At 34.9% G+C, this 23323-nt stretch overlaps 3 protein-coding genes across 6 annotated transcripts; 1 reads left to right on the top strand and 2 right to left on the bottom strand.

Moving 5' to 3' along the window:
* Positions 1-700: 700 nt before the first annotated feature.
* LOC310735805 (uncharacterized protein) lies at positions 701-12763 on the bottom strand. Its single transcript, XM_083558904.1, has 12 exons — positions 12409-12763; positions 7463-7868; positions 7355-7381; positions 6964-7269; positions 5498-5779; positions 4507-4779; positions 3751-4065; positions 3130-3231; positions 2614-2638; positions 1685-1802; positions 1534-1599; positions 701-1321 (listed from the first exon to the last, which is right to left on the bottom strand). Exons 2-12 carry the CDS (start codon positions 7692-7694, stop codon positions 1277-1279), a joined length of 1791 nt encoding a protein of 596 aa, XP_083415030.1. The 5' UTR covers positions 7695-7868; positions 12409-12763; the 3' UTR covers positions 701-1276.
* Positions 7866-11774, top strand: LOC310735806 (uncharacterized protein). Of its 2 annotated transcripts, XM_083558906.1 has the most exons (6): positions 7866-8226; positions 8318-8451; positions 9056-10030; positions 10120-10279; positions 10532-10624; positions 10903-11774. In XM_083558906.1, exons 2-3 carry the CDS (start codon positions 8432-8434, stop codon positions 10020-10022), a joined length of 987 nt encoding a protein of 328 aa, XP_083415032.1. In that variant the 5' UTR covers positions 7866-8226; positions 8318-8431; the 3' UTR covers positions 10023-10030; positions 10120-10279; positions 10532-10624; positions 10903-11774. The 2 variants fall into 2 exon arrangements, with proteins under 2 accessions (XP_083415032.1, XP_083415031.1); XM_083558905.1 differs by lacking the exons at positions 7866-8226; positions 8318-8451 and having other exon boundaries at positions 8972-10030.
* Positions 12764-14675: 1912 nt separating the features above from the next.
* LOC310735803 (Fc receptor-like protein 5) lies at positions 14676-22140 on the bottom strand. 3 transcript variants are annotated; one of them, XM_083558899.1, is made up of 11 exons: positions 22001-22136; positions 21873-21899; positions 20846-21109; positions 20447-20740; positions 19372-19641; positions 18968-19270; positions 17807-17857; positions 17391-17426; positions 16418-16531; positions 16300-16327; positions 15954-16206 (listed from the first exon to the last, which is right to left on the bottom strand). In XM_083558899.1, the coding sequence occupies exons 1-11, from the start codon at positions 22038-22040 to the stop codon at positions 16119-16121; spliced, it is 1515 nt and encodes a 504-aa protein (XP_083415025.1). In that variant the 5' UTR covers positions 22041-22136; the 3' UTR covers positions 15954-16118. The 3 variants fall into 3 exon arrangements, with proteins under 3 accessions (XP_083415027.1, XP_083415025.1, XP_083415026.1); XM_083558900.1 differs by having other exon boundaries at positions 16418-16528; positions 22001-22135; XM_083558901.1 differs by lacking the exon at positions 16300-16327 and having other exon boundaries at positions 14676-16206; positions 16404-16531; positions 22001-22140.
* Between the last annotated feature and the right edge of the window lie 1183 nt (positions 22141-23323).

Here is a 23323-nt window from a genome sequence, read left to right as displayed (position 1 = left end):
TGTCTGGTAAAGGTTCTATTCGGTTTCATTGACTTAACCATCATCTGTCACTGCGACCCAGATTATTATATATAAACGGATATTCCTGCTAATGAACATACAAACAACTGTGATGGGGAAAAAAAAGAAAAAAGTTTAAGCAGTTTGCTGGATTTGCACCGGAAGCGCAATTAAACAATGACGCAGAAACACCGCTCATGTTTGAGAGTTGACCTGAAAGAAAGAATCGAATTAAAGAGTCGACTCTCTTTCGAGTGACAGAGAACGTTGTCAGAGACACGTTTTGTAACCTTCAGAGGTTTAATGATGTAATTTAAAGAAAATATATGTAAGTAAACACAGAGCTTATAATGTACATTTAAAAAAATATATACAGTTTGTCATGGTAGCTGTATTACACTGCACATGCCGGCCATTTTGGCTGCTAACTACAGTAGTATGGACGTCTCTCTCTCTCTCTCTCTCTCTCTCTCTCACACACAGTAGATTTACTGTTGCTTATGAGTAGCTTTCACTGCCAAAAGTATTAATGCAACACCTTTTTAAACCTACATATAACATAAGTGTAATCCTTAACATGTTTTTCGTCTTATTTGGTTGTTTTTATAGCTAAACTTTGTAAATGTAAATTCTTATCAGTGTTGGGATCTGGTTCCTGTAAAAAACATCTACACACAAGCACAAGCCACACACAGTCATGTCCAAAAACAAAGAACGTAAAGATTTTATTAAATTTCATTGCAATTAACTCAAACCATGAACAAAACTAAACCCATGGTAACTGAAAGTTTTCTAACAAAAAATTTGTATTTTCATGAGCGTGTGTATTTTTTAATTGTGTATCAAACATTTTTGAGCAAACTCACAGGAAAGTAACTGTAAAAAAAATAAATAAAAATAATAATAATAATAACATCAAGATTGTGGTCATTTTCATACGAATAACTCGACCTGACACAGACAACATAATTTAGAACTGTTGAGCCATCTTAGATCAAATCCATCAGTGTGTCATCTGAGCATGCTCTTCAACAGCCAGGATAAAACTCATGCAAAACCAAAGACAAAAAAACAAAGATATTAACATGGTCAATATTACAACATTTTTATAATCTAAATAGTGACCTGGAAATTCCACAACTTCTTGTATAATGAATAGTCAGTATGATGGATATTTCCTTTCCAAACAAAAATCATAAATTTTCAATGTGGTTTAACCTTAACACTACTGTATTTAGACATGGAGTTACTAAATTTTTAATAACCATACATATATTCAGAAATTGTAATTATCTACGTCAGTCTCTTTCTCCTCTTCACTCTGTAAAAAAAGATAAAAAAGGACAGTTTCAGAGAATACCAGCTGAGAGAAAGATTGATATTAGAATATAATTTGTATACACTAGTGGAAGCAACTGAACTTAGTGTAACCAATATTGGTATGATTGTGCAAATGTCTGTGTGTTTTATACAATTCTTATAAATGCTGATGTATTTCTATAGGGAAACAAGAACGTGTGTGAATCACGTTACCTCCTCAAAGTCCTCCATCATGGAAGCTTGTACAACCTCTATATCTTCGATATATGCCTCTGTATCCTATACAAGAAAAAAGAAACAAGTAGTGGGTGCCACCTTTACCACCTTTTTTTAAAACAGAGATTTGAGGCAAATTCATTCTTACCAGATCTTCATGTTCTACTTCTTCAAATTTGTCTTCCTCAATTTCCTCAGTATCATCATTATAATCATCATCATCATCATTGACACTATGCATGTCTGGGAAGTCTTTCACTCTAAAGCTAAAGGAAAGGCATTGACACAAGCCTGCTTTATCAAGGTCAGAGGTCAAATATGCATTTGGATAATTAAGGGTGATGGGGGAGAGGAAAACCTGTACAGAATGTACAGAAGTATAAGCAATGGTTTAAAATGAAACTAAGTCCACAGCACTGTTGAATTCTTGAGTATGATTGATTATCAATAGTACAAAGTACAAAAGTACAACAATAGTGTTGCCAGTAACTCACACATTTACATTAATGTGCACTAGTACTGTATATTATAGTTTTATCGCAATCGCTTTTTGTTGGAACTTGTATGGTGGATGTTTTACGAAATCTAAAACAAATATTAAGAATTTTGGCAAAACATTGTAACAGTCCTAGATAAAGCTAAAACTTCACATTTCAACAAGCTACTGTTTTTAAATGATTAAGCTTAAAGTATGTCTTTATTGAATGAATACATAATTCTGATAAATGAAAGCCTGCTGAATTATGAAAGGAATAGAACACTATGGACAGTGTTTTTATATGAAAACAATCAACTTTAAGGTAGTAAATATCACACCACTGTTCATCCCTTGTCAATTTTCCATTGCTTGGGACAAAAATATGTAAGATATTAGAGTTTTACATAAATGGCAGATCAAGGGCAACGTGATGAAGGTAATAAAAACATCTTGAATTAAATGATTGTTCTTGGGTTATGGAACGCTGATAATCATCAGAATAAGGCATTAGATGTATTATCGGTAAAAAAAAAAAAAAGAAAATAATCATAATTGTGCAGTATTTTCCATGAATACTTTTTCAAAATATCATTACTTACATGTATTTTCTCGCTTCCATTTTTCCTGACAAAGAACAGAACAATTAAACATTTACTGTTAAATTATTTATGTACTAAAGCTTTTATTTAAATTAACCCTATCTACCATTTTAATATGTTTCCCTTCCCTTTACTAAGATAAAAGTGGAAATCTGATGACCTGAAATCATACTCATAATGGAGGTCCAAAGGCAATTGACATGAACATCACTCAATAATTATGTTAAGGTCACAACTTTATAGAAACATTTTAAAGTATTTTGGTATTTAGTTCTAAATGTGTATATGGAACAAGGAGCTGGGTTTTTTTTTTCTTACAGGAGGAGTTTCTAGGGGTCTGATTGCTTATAAAACCACTTTGAATTATATTGCTTCAGAGTTGGAAAGTTGATTAAAACTCCATGAGAACTATATTCCATTGTAAGTGAGCTTTGAGTTCTTTTCACAGTAGAGTATGTGACAGATGTGGAGAATCGATATATTGAAAAATGTCAAGGCATGAAATGTTTTACTCACGTAACACCACTCCATAAATACAACAAGCGAACACGACACAAATCAGCAGTGAGAAAAGGGTGAAAACGATGACTGCCCCTTTAGTTGGTATTTTGTTCAAAGCTAAAATGGGAAAAGAATTGAACTCGTTAACACTCCTACTATTATAGACACATTTCCTTAACAGACTAATCATTAAAAATGATCTACCTTTTACATGCATTCTCAGGGTTTTTTTTTTTCTATTCATAGAATTCATGATTTAAGCTCTGCACAAATGTTCCTTAGATTTAAGAATATCATAAATTATAGTTCCTAATTTACATTGCAGTGCATAATAATGTCACATTCTTCAACCTCATTTAAAAGTAACAAAAAAATATGCAAACACTTTACGATCACACTTATATACTCTATGGTTCTTCCCCCAAATTGTGGCTACGTGTTGGAAAAACACACTTGTCTCTTAATGATTTTGTAATGCTACAGCATTTAATTTTCACTGGAAATAAAGCACCTGGCCTGTGACACATGAAAATCTTTTCACAACATTTTGACTGCTTTGCATTTGCTGGTACTAGATTAAGTCAACACAGTTCTGACTTGTGCTTATGTTTACTAAATAGTAAAGGTTTTGCAGACCTTCATAACTAATCCGAAACTCTTTAGGACTCCTCAGTTTTTTAGTGTTGTTGAATGAGCTAAAGACCTCGCAGTGGTAGAACCCATCACTAGCACCATGCGGGTTCAATCGGACAAAAATACCCAAGTTGTTTTTGTAATATATTTTGTGAAAAGTCCCATTTTTCTCCAGCCTTTTGTTATTGAAGAACCACTGGAATTGCAGAAAACTTCCTCTTTTCACTTCGCAGTACATGTATACACCAAGCACGGCCCAACACAAGTCCTGGCTCTCAACTGTCTCCAGTCTTATTGTTACAGTGCCCTCTAATGACTCTGTGAGGGTGATACAGCAAAAAAAAAAAGTTAGATCATCAAAATGGACAGATCATTGTTTCTTTTTACAGCATCCTCAAAACTGTTAATTCAGCTGGAAATTACTACAATTATAATCTGCAACAACAACAAAAAACAGTAGAAGTAAAAAAAAAAAAAAAGCAAAAATTATTATTAACTAGTATCAAATGTTAAAGAACAACAAAAAGCCACCAGCAAATACAGCAAATTTTGCAATATAATGTATTAGTTAAGCAGGTTATTAAGTTTTATTTAAAACTTTCTATTCATTTTTCAGTTTTTTGTCTCTATATGATATCGAAATAGAACAGGCATGATTTATCTTGGTTTAATCTTTTCCATTTTACAGCATCCAATTTTAACAGTGGTGTCTGTGGGACTACATAATGAAGAAATTATTTTTTTTTCAAAGCTTCATACCCACTGTTAGATTCAGTTTCTTGCTTTGCACTGGTTGTTTCCCATTACTTGCTTGGCAATACACTGTGCCCATGTCCTGGTCCAGTACAATGGGCACTACAAATGTGACATTTGGGTGTTGACTGATGACTGCATCAACATTTTGATTGTTTCTGAACAGGGTGAAGTTTATGGGCAAGGATCCTTTTTTCACCTCGCAGTTCACTCTTGCATTAAAATTTCCTTTGGCATCCTTGAGAACATTCAATAAAATTTCAGGACTTGACAGGTTCTCTGAGTTAGACAGAGTGGGAGAAGGTTGGTTAAAAATTTATACAGAGAGACAAATGACAAAAAGTTGATTGAAAAACAAACTGATTAAAAGAAACATCCACCCTGAAACACTGAATATTGAAAGTATTTGAATTCTTTTGATTATTGAAATATTTCAAAGTGCAGTGACAGTTTAAGAATTGGAAAATGGTAACATTAACGTAAGGGAAAATGGACATCATGATACTATTAGAAAAAGAACCATCTAAGGAAATGTTCAATGTAAAATTAATGGAGACGGCAAACGCTGAACCCAAACTTCCAACATGCAGCTACACGGGAGAGTTGCACCAAGTTATGGCAGTGACAATCTACAAAATGGCGAGTGTCATTGTTTTAAAAGTGGAATTTCCATTAAAGTTAATGTTAAGGTGATCCATTCGAGCAGAGTATACAGATGAGAAGATGGGAGAACTGGACAGAATAAAGGTTTTAATCACTGCTGCATAACCCTACTTGCATAGACCTAAAGCAAGGATTGAACACTACTATAACAGTATCAGCAGGTGTCCAAGCAGCACTGTGGGTAATGTAGGAAACCTCTCATTACACATTTGTTGTAGATAGATTGTTAAAGAATAATTTTCAAATGTTCAAGGTAGATTTTTTCCTTTAAGTGCAAATTATTCGTTCATCTTTCGCAAAGTTGAACTGTACAGATAAATCCAACATTCTTTACCTTTAACATGCACATTCCTTCCTTCACTCATGTTAGCAGAATATTCTGTTTTATTTTTAAAGAAGTTTTTAGCAAGACAAAAATATTTCCCGCTGTTTTCTCTGGAAAGGCTCGGGATATGTAGTTGTTTTGTGGTTTCATTCTGAAGCGTGAAATTATCCCGTATCCAGGTATAAAACACATAAGTCCCGTTAGTTATATCACACTGCAGAGTCAGACTTTCTCCCTTCCAGAGATCTTCCAAAGACTGGTTTGTTATGATTTGTACACCTGCTATGGGTACTGAAACACAACATTTCACATATTATGCACAAATTATAAGACATTTCTATACTGTACAACTTATTTTCTACATACACATTAAGCCTAAGCTCCCTGAAAAAGGGAAGAATTTGAGAGAATAACAATTAAACTAGTGTTTATTTTATACCCTAATCAATAAGAATAGAAATCGTCTTTGCTAATTATAGATTGCTCACATTTTTGGTTAACTAATTAATAGAAACTTCTTTTTATTGTGTATATCAGGGGTCTTCAACCGGTGGTCCGCGGCCCCCTGGTGGTCCGCGGCGGCATTGCATGTGGTCCGTGACAGCCTACATAATTTCACAATTAAAATCACTTTTTTTCTATAATTTTTAGATTTTCTATAATTTACAGAGTGTGGAAGTCACCACGCCCCCCCAAACACACACACACAATAGTGAGCCGCGGATTACTTGTTAGTCAGAATGGTGATTCCTGGCACAGAACCAGTTGAAAACCCCTGGTGTATATTGTAACTGTCAGTGGTGGACAAAGTACACAAACCATGCACTTGAGTTAGAGTAGAGATATACTCAGTAAAATATCACTCCAGTAAAATTTTAAGTGTTTAATTTTAAACTTTAATTTGAGGGAAAGTACAAAGGTATTTGCCTTCAAATGTACTCAAGTATCCAATGTATTATGATTTATTATTGCCAGAAGCACACCAATCATTTAATAAAATAATATTTATTAGTCACTGATTGATATCTATTAAAATTATAATGAGCCCAAAACCTTTTTTCAATTACTCCAACAGAATAGCGCAAATAAGGCCACGGGTGCTGTGGCAATATAGAGTCAGGAGTTTCTTCCATTATTTATTACTATTCAAATGTTCTGCTTGCTGCCGTAACTGACACTGAACTGTATGTTTGTGCTAAGTAGATATCACCAAGCAGCAATGAAAAGGAACCACTGATTTCACAAAATGTAGTTAGGTAAAAAGTGAGATATTTGACTTGAAATGTAGAGTAAAAGTAAAAGTCCACCACTGAAAACTGCTTTGACCTGCAATGCTACAGCTTGCTAGAATACAAAAAATGTATTTCATTGAATTGAATACATTATTTTTACATAAATTTTACATTAACATTTATCATTTCAAAAGCAGGTATCTTTAGTCTATTTTATCTTCTTTTTTTTTTTTTTTTACTCACCCAATACATGGAATCTCTTCTTGTCGCTGAAGGTGGGAGTGATCTCAGAGTTATTTTGCACACTGGCCCGGCATATAAACCATCCATCATGAACAGGTTGAACATAAATAACAAAACTGCCTTCCTCTTTGCTGTGAGCGCTGTATTCCCCATAGAACTTATTAAAATTATCCTCCATAAACAGCTTGTACAGAATAGTCTCGTCTGTTGGGATCTCGTCCAGTTTGCAGGAAATATCCACAATGTCTTTCACAAGTCCAAAAAATGTACCCCCGAGTTTAGGTTTTCCTAAAGTGATCTGAGCGGCTGAAATAGGAAACACACAGTTACACGGTTAAACAGTTCACATCCTTATAAGAATAAGGTGATGTTAGATAATCTGGCCACCTACCTGCCTTCTGCCACATGGCACAAAAGCCTAAAGATGAAAAAGCACAAAAAGTCAAAACACTGAAAGATATTATTATCATCTCTTTTACAGTAAGGATTTCGGTTTTACCCAAAATCAGCAGCAGAAGGAAAGCTCTTTTGGTCATTGTCCAGCAGGATGTATGGATGTTTATTTCCTCAAAATCAATCCAGTGAGTAAGAAACGTCGTTATATCATATGCATAAAAGACTAACTTCAGGCAGACACACATCTGAGCACGCACATTATGAAGGGCACTCCTCACACTGGTACAAGTTGGATAATGAGACACACCCCATTGAGTCTCTTCCCACTGTGCCATGTGCACTGGACTGATAGCAACTCGATTTAGTCTTAGATGCAATTTAACGTTTAAAATTGTTTGTGGTATTAAACGTTAGTAGTGAATTTCCCTCCTGTATCATTCAGACAATAGCGAGATGGGTGTTTATATTTACATTTTTATCTCTATGCCATACATGGGTATATTTCCACACTGTAAAATCTAATAGTTGTCATGACTTGCATAGATAAGTTACCAGTACTAATATGTACTACTTAATAGTTGTTATTAAGTAACATGTAATTGCATGGTAAAAAAAGTACATTTTACTGTTTATTCTGAGTGAAGTTAACATGTCTTAAGTCATGATCACTCGCTAATTTTATTTAGAGTCAACTTAATCAGGTTTAAGTTACTATCACAACAGGGCTTAATTTGCTGTTACTTGCTAAGAGCGAGTATTTTCTAACGAACCCTAAAAGCAACCAGTTCTGCGCATGTGCTGTAGAAGTCATTGGACGTCTCGCGCCGTGCCGACATTTTCACAATTCGAGGATCTCTTCACGTAAAGGTAAGTTATCAAACAAATAATAACTGTGTGTGGATTTGTTCGGTCTACTTTTGTTATAGCTCTAACGATCGTTTGTTTTATATTAACTTAGCTACCAAACACTGCACAAGTTAAGCTCTCTTTAGAAAGAGGGAGAAGAGAAAGACTTCTCCTCTGTGTGGTGTGCAGGGCAGTGACTGTACGAGTGGACGATTTTGAGTAGCTGATGACCTTCCAACCGTCTTGGTGAGTTTTTTTCTCTTAGAAATGTATTAAACTATTACTAAGCTAACACTGCTAATGCGGTCGCTAAGCTAGCGCTAGGCTAACGTGGTGTTAATACCTAATCTTTTTTTCCTGCCCTTTTTTTCTCTTTTTTTTCTGTCGACCACTACGCTGATTTTTATTAAACATAGCGGTGAAAAATATGACTTTTTGTATTATGTATTATGTATTATTACAGAGAGATCCACAGAGCGAAGGCTAACGTTAACTCATCCTGAAACGCTTGAAACACGTGGTGCCTCAACAATTTCATTTCCATTTTTGCGGGACACAAGAGACCGGGTTTCAAATCCAAAAGATTGGAGGGTATTATACATATCAAATAAACACTAAAAATTACTCTTAAAATAACCTATTGCAGATGCAGTGGACCTGTAAGCACTCATGAGTTGTGCTTCAGTGGGGCAGGGTCTCTCACAGTCACTTATTTTTCTGATCTAAATGATCCTTTCCTCTTATCCTCCTATCAAATAAAGGGCAATGTGTATGTGATACTGAAGCGTTATATATTATGCTGAATGATTGCATGTGAATTTGGCACTAAAGTCATGTCTGCTCTTTATAGGACCATGGAAAGCTTTAAACTAAGAATTGTTGTAAATGAACAGGATATACATAAAGTCTCACTAGATGGGAGACCAGAAACAGTTGAAGAACTTAAGATAATAGTTAAAGAAAAATGCAAACTCGAGGATGATTTTTCTCTCATGTATGAAGATCCTGACTTTGATAATTCCCTCTGCAACCTTGATGATGTACAAGATTTGCCACCTACAAAAGCTACTGTCAAAGTCATACCATTGGTGACACTGACACTTATACCTACCTCTACCCCCAGTCTATCTCAAGTCTCCTCAGATGATAAAGAGTTTCTGTGGACACCAAGCTCATCAACAAGACAAGGGCGATGGGCAGAATTTTTTGACATTCCAAATTTCCCAGTTGATGTGGAATTCCGATTGAGACAGGCAAATCTTCTGTTTTTACGAGACTGTACTTACCTGAATGTTACAAGAGACATGAAGCATGGTATTTTGGAGAAACTTGCTGAGGAGATCTACAAATTTGATGCCTATCCAAATGAAGAACGATTCCGTTCAGTGGCATTAGCACTCATAAAAAAACATCCCTGTCTGAGGGAACCAGGCTCACCAGATGGGTGCTCTGGCTGGAAGAACAGCTTGATGTACAAAATGGGAAACTATCGCACTAAACTGAGAAAAGCTGGGTGTGCAGAGATTGCAATAAACACGGGGATAAAGTGCGCCCCGCAAATGTCATCAAAAGGCCTCAAAAGACCAAAAAGGTATGAGGTGAATTACTTACCTAACCTACCTGAGGGCCAGGACGAAGATGGACTAGAAGCTGAAAGAAAGCTCCTGGTTAAAAAAAAAAGAAAAAAACACAAACCCAGTGGAACTGTTATTGCTTCAAAGATGGATCAGACCTTCCCACTGCGGAGACAGGAGATTGTGGAGACCGAACCTCTAGTAAAAACCCTGAAGGAGCGGTGGCCTGCCCTTTTTTTTTAGAAAGACAAGTAAGAACTGACACACATAATTTTTTGTTTACACTAATAATAAATGCCAGTCTAGTTACATGTTTTTGTGTATTTGCTGTGCATTGCAGGTATATGCAGAGTTCAACAGGATTGCCACCACAAATCTAGAAAACGATTTTTTTTGATGCGTTGGACTGCTTCACACCACGCTTTGTCCATATCTTCAAGTCCAAGAAAGGAAGTGTTGGAGAAAAAATAGCTGAAATTGTGCAGCAGGTTGATTCAGGCGTAAGTCTTCTAAAGTGTTCTTAATATCATTTTTGGTTAAACGAGCATAAATACTGTATTTTAAGAAATGGAAACTTGCAGTAGTGTTAAAACACTAGGTTCTTTGTCCCTGATAAACTGTGTACTAGATGACTTCTCTCCACTGAAGAAGAAAAAAAATTTTAGATAAAACTCTTTTCATGTACACTTTTGTGTTCATATTGTAACGTTGAATATTGTATTATCCTGAACTTAATTTGTTCTTTCCATTAGAAGCCAGATGTGACAGCACTACGTACCCTTGTTCTCAGAGGCCTCCCAATACTACTTGGTGACGATCCGAGTAACTTCTACAACACTGCCTTTGTAAGTTCTTACACAGTTACAGACAAATAAGAATATGAAATGTGTCCCTGTGAGTTCAGTACTAGAAGGGAGCACAGTGGTGCATTGGGTAGTTCTGGTCACTCACAGCAAGAATGCTGCAGATGACAGCCGAAATGTATTTTCATTTCAGCCAACACATTTGTCAAACAAAAAGAAACTGAAATGAATGATAAACTAATGAACAAGACTTGAAGGCTGTGTAGGCAGGACAGATAGATAATATTTCACTGTTGTAATGGAGTTTTTGTGTCATACAGGATTCAAACGATAATGAGGGCTGGGCACAGGTGACTGTTGGCTTGCTGACTGTTATCAGCGAAGATGCACCTGTGTTTTCAAGTCATCTCCACTTAAACCCACTCTCAACTGCCATCATTCTGGAAGGAGGTATTGTGATGGACAATCTCACAAGCTTACCACAAGCATTTTGCCTTTTGTTTGGCCTGTCTTATGCTCTCCACCTTGAATACCCAAGGGCCATGAGAAACACGTTAAACTTCATCCAGAGAGTGATGCTTAGGCTGGGAGAAAACAAACTCCCCCCCAAGACTCCAAACTCTAAAAAACCTCCTGTTAAGTAAGTGAAATTATTGAAGAGTTAGTTGAAGAGTAGTAGTAGTGCTGGTTGATATTGTTGCCATTGTTAAGTCATTATTGCACTACTTTAAAATAATTTTTTGTTTTTGCTGTTATTGTGTTGAAAGCAAAAAACACTCGCTGCAGATACATAGAGGTTTTTAAATGCCTTATGCTCAGACTATACTATTAGTATAATTTATATTTAACAATTATTCTTGCTATTGTTCTTGCAATCCTGCTGCACACACAGCACTTCACAACTGCAGGTGAAAGGTGACAATTGGGTTCGGTTAAAAGCGTCACCAAAAGTGCATTTGATTGACTGAGTGATGGTTATGGCTATTAATGGTTTGGCACTATGTTGCTTATGTGTATGAGAGCAGTGCCAGTTGCTATTGTCTGCTAAGTGATTATGGCACTTCTTTGAAACAAAAGTTTTTATTTTTACTTTTGTTACAGGCCACATTCCTGACTGTTTTAAGAGATGCAAATGTTTTAAAGCTGTGGTGTAAAAATTAAAGGGTTGAGAAATAAACCTTTTATAACAGTATTGGGATTGTGTGTTGTGTATTTTTACTTTATACCAATACTCCACTGTATAGGTATAAATTATAGTGAGTCGGCAGGCATTTGTTCATGTTTTAGATACAGACATTCCCTACAAAGTAGACTTTCACTACATGTCTAATTATTTATTACCAAATTTAATGTTTTACTGAATGTTATTTAAAGCTAAAACTAGGCCTTTATTTACTGTTGCATTAAAAGGGATATATTATAGTGCAGTTTGCATGCTTTTATGAAGTATATCTGACTGCTCTTAAAGTGAATAAAAATAGAAAATCTCATATACAGGAAATTTGTACTTCAGTTAGCCTAACTTACATATTTGTGTTATTTGGAATACACACAACAGTAAAGTTTACATCATACAAGTTAGTATACTTTACTGGTATTTCTGAGTAGTCTATACTTACCCAATAGTACACATTAAGCAAATTGCCAAGTACTATGTACTGGTTTCTCTTAGTTACAGTCGCTTGGCTATAAGTATATTCTACTTTGTAAGCATTAGTTACTAGGACACTTAATACCCTATTTCACTGTACTTATTATTTTAAGTGCAACCGGTTTGCATGCTTTTTTCAAGTAAGGTTAACTAATCGGATTTTACAGTGCACCACAAATTGTTAATTTATAAAATATACTTTACACAGGAAGTAACAAATTGATGAAAACCTGTTTGCAACATCTGACCTTGCTGTGATTACAGGGGTGTTATAGTTCACGGTTCGTAGCTACCTCAGTTTTTAAACCACGGTTCGATACAATTTCTGTACAGTTGAGAAATTCAAAACATAAAATTGTCGTTTTTTATTATTGCAGTTTGTTATTATTACATTTGTTAACATATATTACATTTTTAAAACAATTTTGAATAAAAATGCCTGCTTGGTTAAATAAAATCTAAAATTATATTTTATGAAAATAAAATTAAATAAATGAATTTAATACAACATACTTTTAATTATATTTATTAAATTGAATAACCAATTAAATTGGCACAGATTAAATTAATAAAATAAATAAATGGAACATTTTATGAAATAGTTTACATTTGTTAGACCCCATTTGGGTAATAGAGATTAGTATGTAAGTGTGTGTGTGTGATTTACATTCACTATTTAATTTTCTAAAAAATATGATCTACTAACTGTTCTTTTCATTTTAGCATACTTTAACAAAAGGAATTGTCAGGATCTTCTCCTTTTAAGAGAAATTCTTGAAGCTGGATATAAAACGCTAAAGAATCCATATCACCAGCATTAGCTGGGAGCTACTTCCTGGTTAGCGGCTAATGCTAGCACTATGGATGCTTTAGCACTTTCATGCATGTGCAAAACAAATCTTATTTCTGGTAAGGACTGAGTAGCCACAGTGACACTGCACTAACTATGGTCCGCATTTGAAAAGGAAAGCCGTGTACCGAGACATTTTGGTAAGAATACATGTACCATTACACCCCTATGTGATTATAATGATTATTTTAAAGAAATCCCAGAAACATTTAAGTTTTGTTTCTGAGATATTGTGTTAATGATGATCATTGTGATATTGTGTTAATGATGATCATGAACACACAGATAAACAGAGAGATGGCAAAAAATCATAGCTAGACTAAATAAATGGAACATGAATGTGAAAATAGCATGTTGGAATTACAAACAGTAAGTAGGGTCATTAAGAAAGATATTTTAAATTTTCGATCTTCTTGTTGGCTTTATCTTGTTTGTATCAGTGACAAAATGCAGGTTGAAATAATTCCGTAAAAATTCTACAAACATTCACCCATTCGTTTTTAAAAGTCATAAAAGCCATAAAAGACTTGGCTGGATGGAAAACACAAAAGTATAATGCATAAAAATGACAAGCTATCTTAAGATATTTAGTAACATCCATTCTTACGTCTTTTACAGTGAAAATACTTCTTATAAGTGGCTGTTGCAAATTGGAGTTTGTTTCAGAAATATTCTGAAATAGCGTCTTAATCTTATCTTCTCATCAGTGCATATGTAGTTAGGTGTTATTGGAAATCACTCTGGGATGTTTCTTTTTGCTCTCTCATTTTCAAATTCTGCTCCTGATAAGAACTATTTGATGTGTGCCACCAATATACAGTAATAGTTATTAAACAATAAATATGTACACAAAACAAACAAACAAAAAGTATTTTATTAAACAAAGGACAAGAATGGTGTAGATGGCTCTTGTATTTTTTTTTATTTATCTCACAAAAGACTTAAAGAAATGTCAGTATTACAACCACCACCCCCCCAAAAAAAAAACACTGGGATGCTTGTAAAATGTAATAAAAAACAGAATGCAATGATTTTCAAATCTCAGGTCAGTAATGTGACTGGGTATAAAAAGAGCATCATAGGAAGTCAGAGTCTTTCAGAAGTAAAGATGGTTCAGAGGTTCACCAATCTGTGTAAAGCTGCATCAGTAAATGTTCCTCAGTGTCAAATTGTAAAGACTACAGTACATAATAACATGCAACGATTTCAAGAATCTGCAGAAATCTCTGTGAACAAAAGAGACAAGGCCGAAACACAATATTGGATGCCCATGCCCATATGGAGGTGCAGAGTGGTGGCTCAAGTACATAAGCCATCTACTTGTGTTAAAGTAGAGATACAGTAGGTAAAATATTACTCCAGTAAAAGTAAAAGTGCTCCCGTTAAACTTTCACTTACTATGATTTATTATGGCTATAATGTTCCTATGATCATTTTTGTCACAAGACTCTTTGATTAATCAACTCAGGTTATGTGAAAAGGCTCTAATGTTTCTATGAGCACACCAGTCTATTAATACAATGATATTAATGAGTCAAACACTGATTAATCTCTATTATAAATAAGGCCATGGATGTTGTGGCAAGTTAGAGTCAGGAGTTTCTTCCATAATTTATTACTCTTAATATGTTCTGCTTACCACCAAGTGGCAATCCAAATAAGTTCAAAACAGAGCATGGGCTCTACCCTGATTGGTGGCTTGACCAGTTAAGTTTGTATCCACTAATGATAACAGAGAATGACGGATTTTGCAAAATGAAGTTGAGTATAAAGGAAGTGTATGACTTTAAGATGTTAAAGTGTTAAATATGAAGTGAAGTTAAATTAAAAGTCTCCCCAAATGGAAATTCCTTTAGTAATGTACAGTAACAAATTACATTTACTTTAATACTGTAAATCACTGGGGGTGCATTGGTGCCTATGGAATGGGCTGCTTACACATCCTCAAAGGCACTATCAATACTAAAATATAGAGCCAGGATTTAGAGCAGCATATGCTTCCATTCAGACGATGTATTTTTCAAGGAAGGCATTGCATATTTCAGCAGTGCAATGCTAAACCACATACTGTATCTGTGACAACAGGATGTCTGTGTAGTTGCTTGGCTTTTACCAATCAAAAATATTTGGCGAATCTTGACATAAAATATGCCAAAGAAGACCCAGTACTTTTAGAATACTATATCAGGCAAGCATGGGACAGCATTCCTCTCGCAAAACTCTAGCAACATCGTGGTAAACATCGGGTTGTCCCAGCTTTTTTAAAACATGTTGCTGCCACCAATTTGAAAATTTCTCAATTAGTTCTTTAAATGGTAAATTTTGTTTCAATGTTTTTTGTGAATAAATTGTGGGTTCTTGTCTTACACTGCTATTCAGGCTAGGCTTAAATTGAGTGTGCCTGTATGTATGTATGTTTGTGTGTGTATGTATTGGTGCAATCACTGAAAGAATGATTTCTTTTGCATGTTTTGCTAATAGCAGCTCAAAATAATCTTTTTTTTTTACATTTTTAATAACAGATAAAGAAACTATATTTTAAGCTTTCTCGAGTATGGCAAGTGAAAACATGATTGGTATGGTATTTGGTTCATAGTAGCAAATGTATTAATCTGTCTTCTTCTTCTTCTTTCGCCACAGCGGATCATCCGTCTCCATACTACTCTGTCCTCTACATCTGACTCTTTCAAACCAACAACCTTCATGTCTTCTCTCACCACATATAATAATTCACTGTAATGTAGTGTACGATCAGAAATGAAAATGATGTAGATTTTATATTGTAGAATTGTACCTAGTGAGAACTGCTGCTGTAATCATAATGACTTGTCTTGTACTCATTCACAATATGCTCACACTGAGCACACAAATAATTTTTGTCTTTTTTAATCCCTCTGTCAGGTGGATACTGTTTTAAGTCAGGCTCCTTTTAATGCTTCTTCAGTGATTTGTTCAAATCCACATATTCATCATATTCATGAGTGTGAAATGATCAACAAGACTACAGATCTGTTGAGAAATCAGGCCTTAGTTGTCTAGACTTCCATTTCCATAAACACTGTTTCCATCTCTTCATCATGTGGATCGACCAGAGTCTCTGGCATGGCTTGATGAGTCTCAGTGCTAAAAAGTAAGAGATATGACATTATAATGCAAAAGTAACATTTGCACATACATTAGAAATGCTTAAAATAAAAAAATAAAAATGGATCTTACTTGATATGCTCATGGCAGTGTACATGATCTGCAAGAAACAGAGAGATTAGTGTACACAGTACGTCATTATCATATGGCTAAAACAAAAGACACTGTAAGTAAGCAGTTTGAGACATACGTGACGTTACAAGTTCAGGACTAATGTTCCAGAAGAAACAGCAAACTCCTCCTATTATCATCAGGATCATGTAGCAGCAGAAGACCACTGCGACAACCTCTATTGGTATCACTTCTTCAATAGAATGTACCACAGAACAGTAATTAGGAGTGACAGTGCTATTACTGACATCTGGTGAATGATAATGAATCTAGGGTTACATCATTTATTTTCATAGTTATTCTAGATCTGACTAGCCTCACTGTGATATAGGAAAATGAAACCTTACTGTTCATGAATTTATTATCTGTAAAAAATAAATATCTATCTATCTATCTATCTATCTATCTATCTATCTATCTATCTATCTATCTATCTATCTATCTATCTATCTATCTATCTATCTATCTATCTATCTATCTATCTATCTATCTATCTATCTATCTATCCAACTAACTAACTAACTAACTAACTAACTAACTATATAAAATGCTGATTTGACACATTTTGTAATGCAGCATATTATCCAGCAGAAAACCATTTAACATTCGTGTGTTTTCTTATATTCCACCAAAGCCGTGACAGTTTGCTTGCAAGCTACATTTGTTTAGCATTTTTGTCAAAGCCAAATCTGACACAATACCAGTGTATGGTTTCTCTTGGACGTGAGATGCTGTCTTTTCTCTCGTTAAATCACAAGAGGCAAAAAAAAAAAAAGAATGATGTAATGAATTATTTGAGAATAAGAGCCTGCTACATGCAAAGGAGCATTCAAGAGTGTCCATTTTTATTCGACTACTGAAAAATGTACACAGTCATTTAAGTCGAGTCACAGCATTTTGTGAAAAAACATAATTTTGTCTTTCATGACGCATAATACAAAAATGATATGAAATTGTACATAAATTCATATGAACGTAAACTTACTGACAAAACATTCATAAATTGATTCATTATAGTATGTATTACTCTGGTCAGTCTATCATTAACTCACCAGCATTTACATCTGTTGTGGCAGGGCTTGTTAAATCTGGAATAATAAAAGCATAAAATTGCTACAGATGATTTTAAGACAAAGGGGAATTCTTTGCAGATACACACTATACATTTTTAAAGCTTTTTGTATGACTACACAGCAACTGACTGTGGTATAAACACTTTGCACCTAACTGTCTGTGAGTAGAGGGCTGCTATGATATTATACACATTTAAAACATATACAAATCATCTGGCTTTGCAAAAAAGTTGTTGTAAATGGGTAATTCAATGATTAGTACATAGAGTAAGTAAGACACTGTCACAGGTTAAGCATAGGTGTGTGGCACTCAGTTATAACACATGCATGGGCTGAAAAGAACATTACATTTGTGATTTCATAATCATGCACAATATTTATTCATCTGAACTTACCAGCAGCTGTATATGTTGTGGCAGTACTTGTGCTAAAGGGGGTGGTTAAATCTGAAATAATAAAAGCATAAAAAATATTAATAATGATTGCAAGACAAAGGTGAGTTTGTCTGCAGATATGCATTGTACATGGTTTTGCTACAGATAAGCCCCCTATTGTTGGACAAACTTGGTATAAGGACAGAAAAAAAATCTAAATTACTGTGGTTGTCTAATTTATTTACAAAATAGCAATGCAATACAATACAACACCTATGCAATTTATGGACAATACAATACAAAAATAAATGGCAATTACATTTAATAGGTTTTTGTAGGGTAGATGGGTGAAACACCATTACCATGGGATAACCATTAACTAGTTTAATCATTTATTGCTAGCTAATGTTAACATCAAGTTTAGTGTATTATTGCTTGGCATATGAACAAGGCATTCCTTTTTATGAATGGCATAGTGCTATTTTTATGTGTACTAATCACACTCGCTTTAGAGTGAGGCTATCAGGATTACCAGAGTTTATAAAATAGAAAAAAAAAAAGAATGACATAGACACATGAATCCAGCCACCAGACCTTTTAAAACTGCTGCTCATGATGTGTCACAGAGCAGTGCAACACATTCAGGTGAAGGTACACTGTACTGCCTTTCACATATACGTGCTCATAGCCACCCACTATTAATTAGTGTCTCTTGTGACTGACAGGCGAAAGAGGGTATGTCATTCCTCCCATCCAAAGAGCACAGCCAATCAGTCAGCTCCTGGACATGGATGGTTGTCACATTGTCAGAATTCAAACTTGCAATCTCAAGATCTTTTCTGTTTTTTTTATGATTCCCTGTTGTTGCTGTTTTTCAAAAATGAGAAGAAACCCACCTACTGTGTTGACATAAAATCTGTAGTTAGTTTCTTTTTCTCTTTTTTTCTTATTATTTATTACATCAGCACACAAGGAAAAACATAAAAAATAGCATAAAGGATGCAAGTCTACAGTTTTTTCATAGCAATGTTGCACACTTGACTGATGATTTGCTAAATTACCATATGTGTACAATTTATATTTAGCAAAACTATAAATATTTCAATTATTTGGCAAAACTATTATTTTAAAACCCCCAGATCTATGAATTTTAATGTAACCTGATGGATGACAGGATCTCACCTGTCATCTTCACCAAGACCTTCTCACTCTCCACCCAGGATGAGTTAAGGTTGAAACTGTCCCTCACTCGACAGCTGTAATACCCAAAGTTCTCAGGGCTGATGTGTGTGAGAACCAGGACCTGGCCATGTTGGATAAAAGTCGGGGAATTTGCATTCTTGGGTATGGTGGAGCTGTTGAAAGACCATGAGAAAATGGGAAAAGTGCCCATAAAGACCATGCACTGGAGAACGGCAGCTGGCACTACAGACTCTCTCCTGTGGAGGTACTCGACTTTAACGTGTGCAGGCCCCGTCACTGGAACTAAGAAAAAATATACACAAATGAATCATGTATAAATAAAATGTTATCAGGTTACATCTCATGAAAAAAACTAAACAAAAAATAACCGGGCTATTACTCACCGATTTCCAGATCTATTGTGTTACTAAGAAGTTGCTGGATGTCGTTCTCTGCTATGCACTGTACTATACCCATATCCAGTCCTACAGTGACAGGCTGAGAAAACCAAGCTTCCAGTAAATCCACTTGCTGCACATCAACACGCTTCCCATTCAGGAGCAGCTGGAATGTCACTGGAGGGCTACCATAGGCTGACCAACAGCTGAGGTTAGCATAGTAGCCTGAGCCATCATGAAAAAGTGTAAATGAAAGCCTGGGAGCTGAGAGGTATTCTGTGAAGAATTTAAATGTTTTGTCATCACTGAATGTATGCTACTTTTATCTACCCTTAGTGCTCTAACAGACACCAATGAACAAATTTTACATTTATGGCATTTGGCAGATGCTCTTATTATATTTATCTCATTTGTACAACTGAACAGAAAGGGCCTTGCTGAAGAGACCAGAAGTGGCAGCTTGGTGGTTCTAGAATTTGATCTCACAACCTTCGGATAAGAAGTCCATCTTACCCACTGAGCTACCGCCCCAATTTGAAGCTTTCTAACTTAAGTAATTCATAGAAGAAATATAAAGTAAAGACATGTAGCAATGAAAATATTACAGGATATGCTGCTATAGGACATATAAACAGCAAGGTGGTGTGAGGTGGGATGTGTTTTATTCCTTGATTGTATTTTTACTCAGCTTATAGTTAGATATTATATAATAGTATAACATCCACCAGGTAAATATAGATTATAGCAGGCCATTTCTAGCCTGAGACTCTCTTAAAGTTGATGAGTTTATTAATTATTCAATTGCGGAAATCTTTCTAAAGAGCATTCAAACATGTGTTAAACATCTTACAGAAAGATTCACCATATCAATTATACATTTGTCTTAGCTAAATTAATTTTCAATATAAATTTAGATCATGTGACCCATCTGTAGTATAGTTTTCTGTGAATTAGCTGTTAATATGTAAAGCATATTTTGTAAAAAATCTCACAAACTATCCATTATCTTGTCAAAACCTGCATGTGGTTTTTCTGCTAGTTATAACATAAATGTCCACTACCACACATAAATAATATTTACTTTTTACCACAACGGTGATCGGCATACTGCTGGAGGCTCTACTGTGGCTGCCCATCATGTTTCTGGCCACACATGAGTAAATCCCAGCATGCCATTCAGCAGCTCTATCCACTGTCAGCATCTTTCCAACCAAATGATGAAGGGGCGAGGGTGAGAGCACTTCCTGCTTGTTGTGGTACCATGAGTAAATGAGGTGAGTCCCCATTCTGACCTCGCAGCTCAGATTAAACCCCGCCCCCTCGTAAATGACAGGTGGGTTGGGTTTTGGGACTATAGAGGCACCGTGGACGGGAACTGAGGGAGAGAATAGATGGTGTTATAGCTATCATTGTGCTTTTTCTGAATCTGACATATATACACTTTCAGAAATTAATGCTTTATATAATACAAGTGACTTACTCACTACTTGCAAATGCACTGGGTTGCTTGTGCTTGTTTGGTTTCTCATTTTCACTCTGCAAACATATTTGCCCTCCGATTCCTTCTTGACTTTTAGAGAATATGTGATTGGATTATTACTGATAGCAAGGGCCTTGTCATTGTCCTTTATGAGTTCAAAGATCAGAGGTGATTCTGATCCTGACAGCTTACATTCAAGCATTATTGTAGATTTCAGAAAGGCCATGCCAGGCCCAGAAAGTTCTGGCCTGAGAGAGGATTCATCTGCACACAATACACATTGATATTTAATTTCATACTACATATATTATACTACATTACTGCATCCATACCATGATCTGGTACCTGTGTCATTTTGTTTGTGGTATAAGTTAAAGTAGTAAGAGTAGTGGTGGGCAGAAGTATACTTTTTTGTGTATTTGTTATGTAATCACCTAATTAAGTAGAGAAAAAATTTTAATGAATAGAAATCAACTCTTTTTTTTTATAGTTATATACTGAATAGTCTGATTCATTTTTATTACTTTGTTCTGTGAGAGAGTACTTATTTTTGGAAGCAGTCTTCAGTCTTCATTTTGAAACATTTTCTCTGAGGAAAAAGTTTTCATTTTGTTTTCTGACACAATCTTGCTCTCTTGGTTATGTGTATTTGGTTTAATTAAAAAGGGAGAAGAATGCTGAGAAATCTTTTAGCATTGCTATAACACAAGCGATAGCATAATTTGTTTTTGTGGGCATATTACAGCAATAAATGTACAAATAAGTGAAACATTCTCCAATAAAAGAATTGGCAATTTGCTGTTGTATAAAAGGAATTAAACATTTTAGACTCTGTTATTGTATTTGATAATCAATAGATAAATTATTTCTAGCCCTGTTCAATGTCTTGGTACTGAATACAATTCAGCACAAGTTCTTAAAGGTACAGATCACTCAACAATGATAAAATATTAAAGTGGGATCATTATAAGTTTACTGTGCCATGTTTTGCTGTCCAGTGTAAAAGAAATATGTTAAAATATAATACCTGTAATGATAACATGTCCAGGCAAAACTATAAGACAAAAAGAGAAAGTACTATTCAGACAGCGATCAAGTTTTAAAACACTAAACTTCTGTGTTAAAAGGATCTTGGAGGAATAATGTTAAACTCACGTAGGACTGACATCAGAACCAACACCAGACCTTCCCACATTCCTGGCTCTTTTACGTTACTTCTGGCATTTTAACTTCAGCTGTAGCTTTTAATGTATTTGTTTGTGTGTGTGTGTGTGTGTGTGTGTTTGTGTGTGTGTGTGTGTGTTTGAGAGAGAAACTCTAGGCCTATACAAGCCTCCTCCCTGCCATGTGTAAGCTATAGATAAAAAAGTTTTAGTTTTTTTTTTAAAGGTAATTGAGCCACTTCAGAGAACTCACAAATTTCTCTTGCTCAATTCATTTACGAGAACCGTGAAAACCATCACAAACAAGTAACTAGAGGAAAAAGAACAAAACGTTCATAAGAGTACACATTAACTATTCTTTAAGTATAAAACATTTTGGATTTTTCAAACATTAAAAAATACAATATTAGTTCATACCACAGTGATGATTTAACTAGAACTTAATGAACCATTATGTCATTAGCCAAACATTCATCCTTCATTATTATTTTTTCCCCTGGTCAAGTTTCTTCTTTATTTAAAAGATGGATCAGGAAAGTTCACTTCATAATCCAAATAAACTGCACACCAAACTGCTTAGTGCAGGGTTTTTTTATGCACCTCTCTTGTTGGACTTCGCCATCATCTGAAGGAAAGGGGAGCTGCTACTCTTAAAGCTGTAGACTGAAGCTCTGTTTTGCTAAAGATTTCTTTCAAAAAGGATGAAGCAAAAGTAATAGGCTTAATGAAAATACTTATTTATTTATTACAGCATAATTCATTCAGCCACTGCAATGTGATTTAAGTATAAAAGGCACAATATGGGCAAAGTAATACCACATATAGGCATGTATTTCATTTGGAGACAAAAACGATACAATTTACTAATCTCTCTCTCTCTATATATATATATATATATATATATATATATATATATATATATATATATATATATATATATATATATATATATATATATAAAGCTCAAATACCACTGACTGACTCACACACTCATCACGAAATCTCAAAAATCACTGAACGGATTGCAATGAAATTTGGAACATACCTTCCTCTTGGGTCTTAGGTGCTCACTAAGAAAGGGTTTTGAAAAATTCGCCCTGGATCGCGGCTAACATGCGAAAAACGCGATTTCTCACGCAATGTAAACTCTTCGAAATAACATTACGGATCCTAATGAAACTTAGTACATTGTTTCTTATTAGATGTTAGATGCACGATAAAAATGATTTTTAAAGTAGTTTGCCCTGTATCGGTACTACAAAGGGGTAGTACGTTATTTGTTGACGTTACGTTCTGATCTCTGATCATCCAGTCC

This window comes from Silurus aristotelis (assembly GCF_946808225.1).
Source record: "Silurus aristotelis genome assembly, chromosome: 13".
Lineage (NCBI taxonomy): Eukaryota > Metazoa > Chordata > Actinopteri > Siluriformes > Siluridae > Silurus > Silurus aristotelis.
The sequence above is the reverse complement of the archived record's forward strand: the minus strand, read 5'-3'. Positions and strand labels throughout refer to the sequence as shown.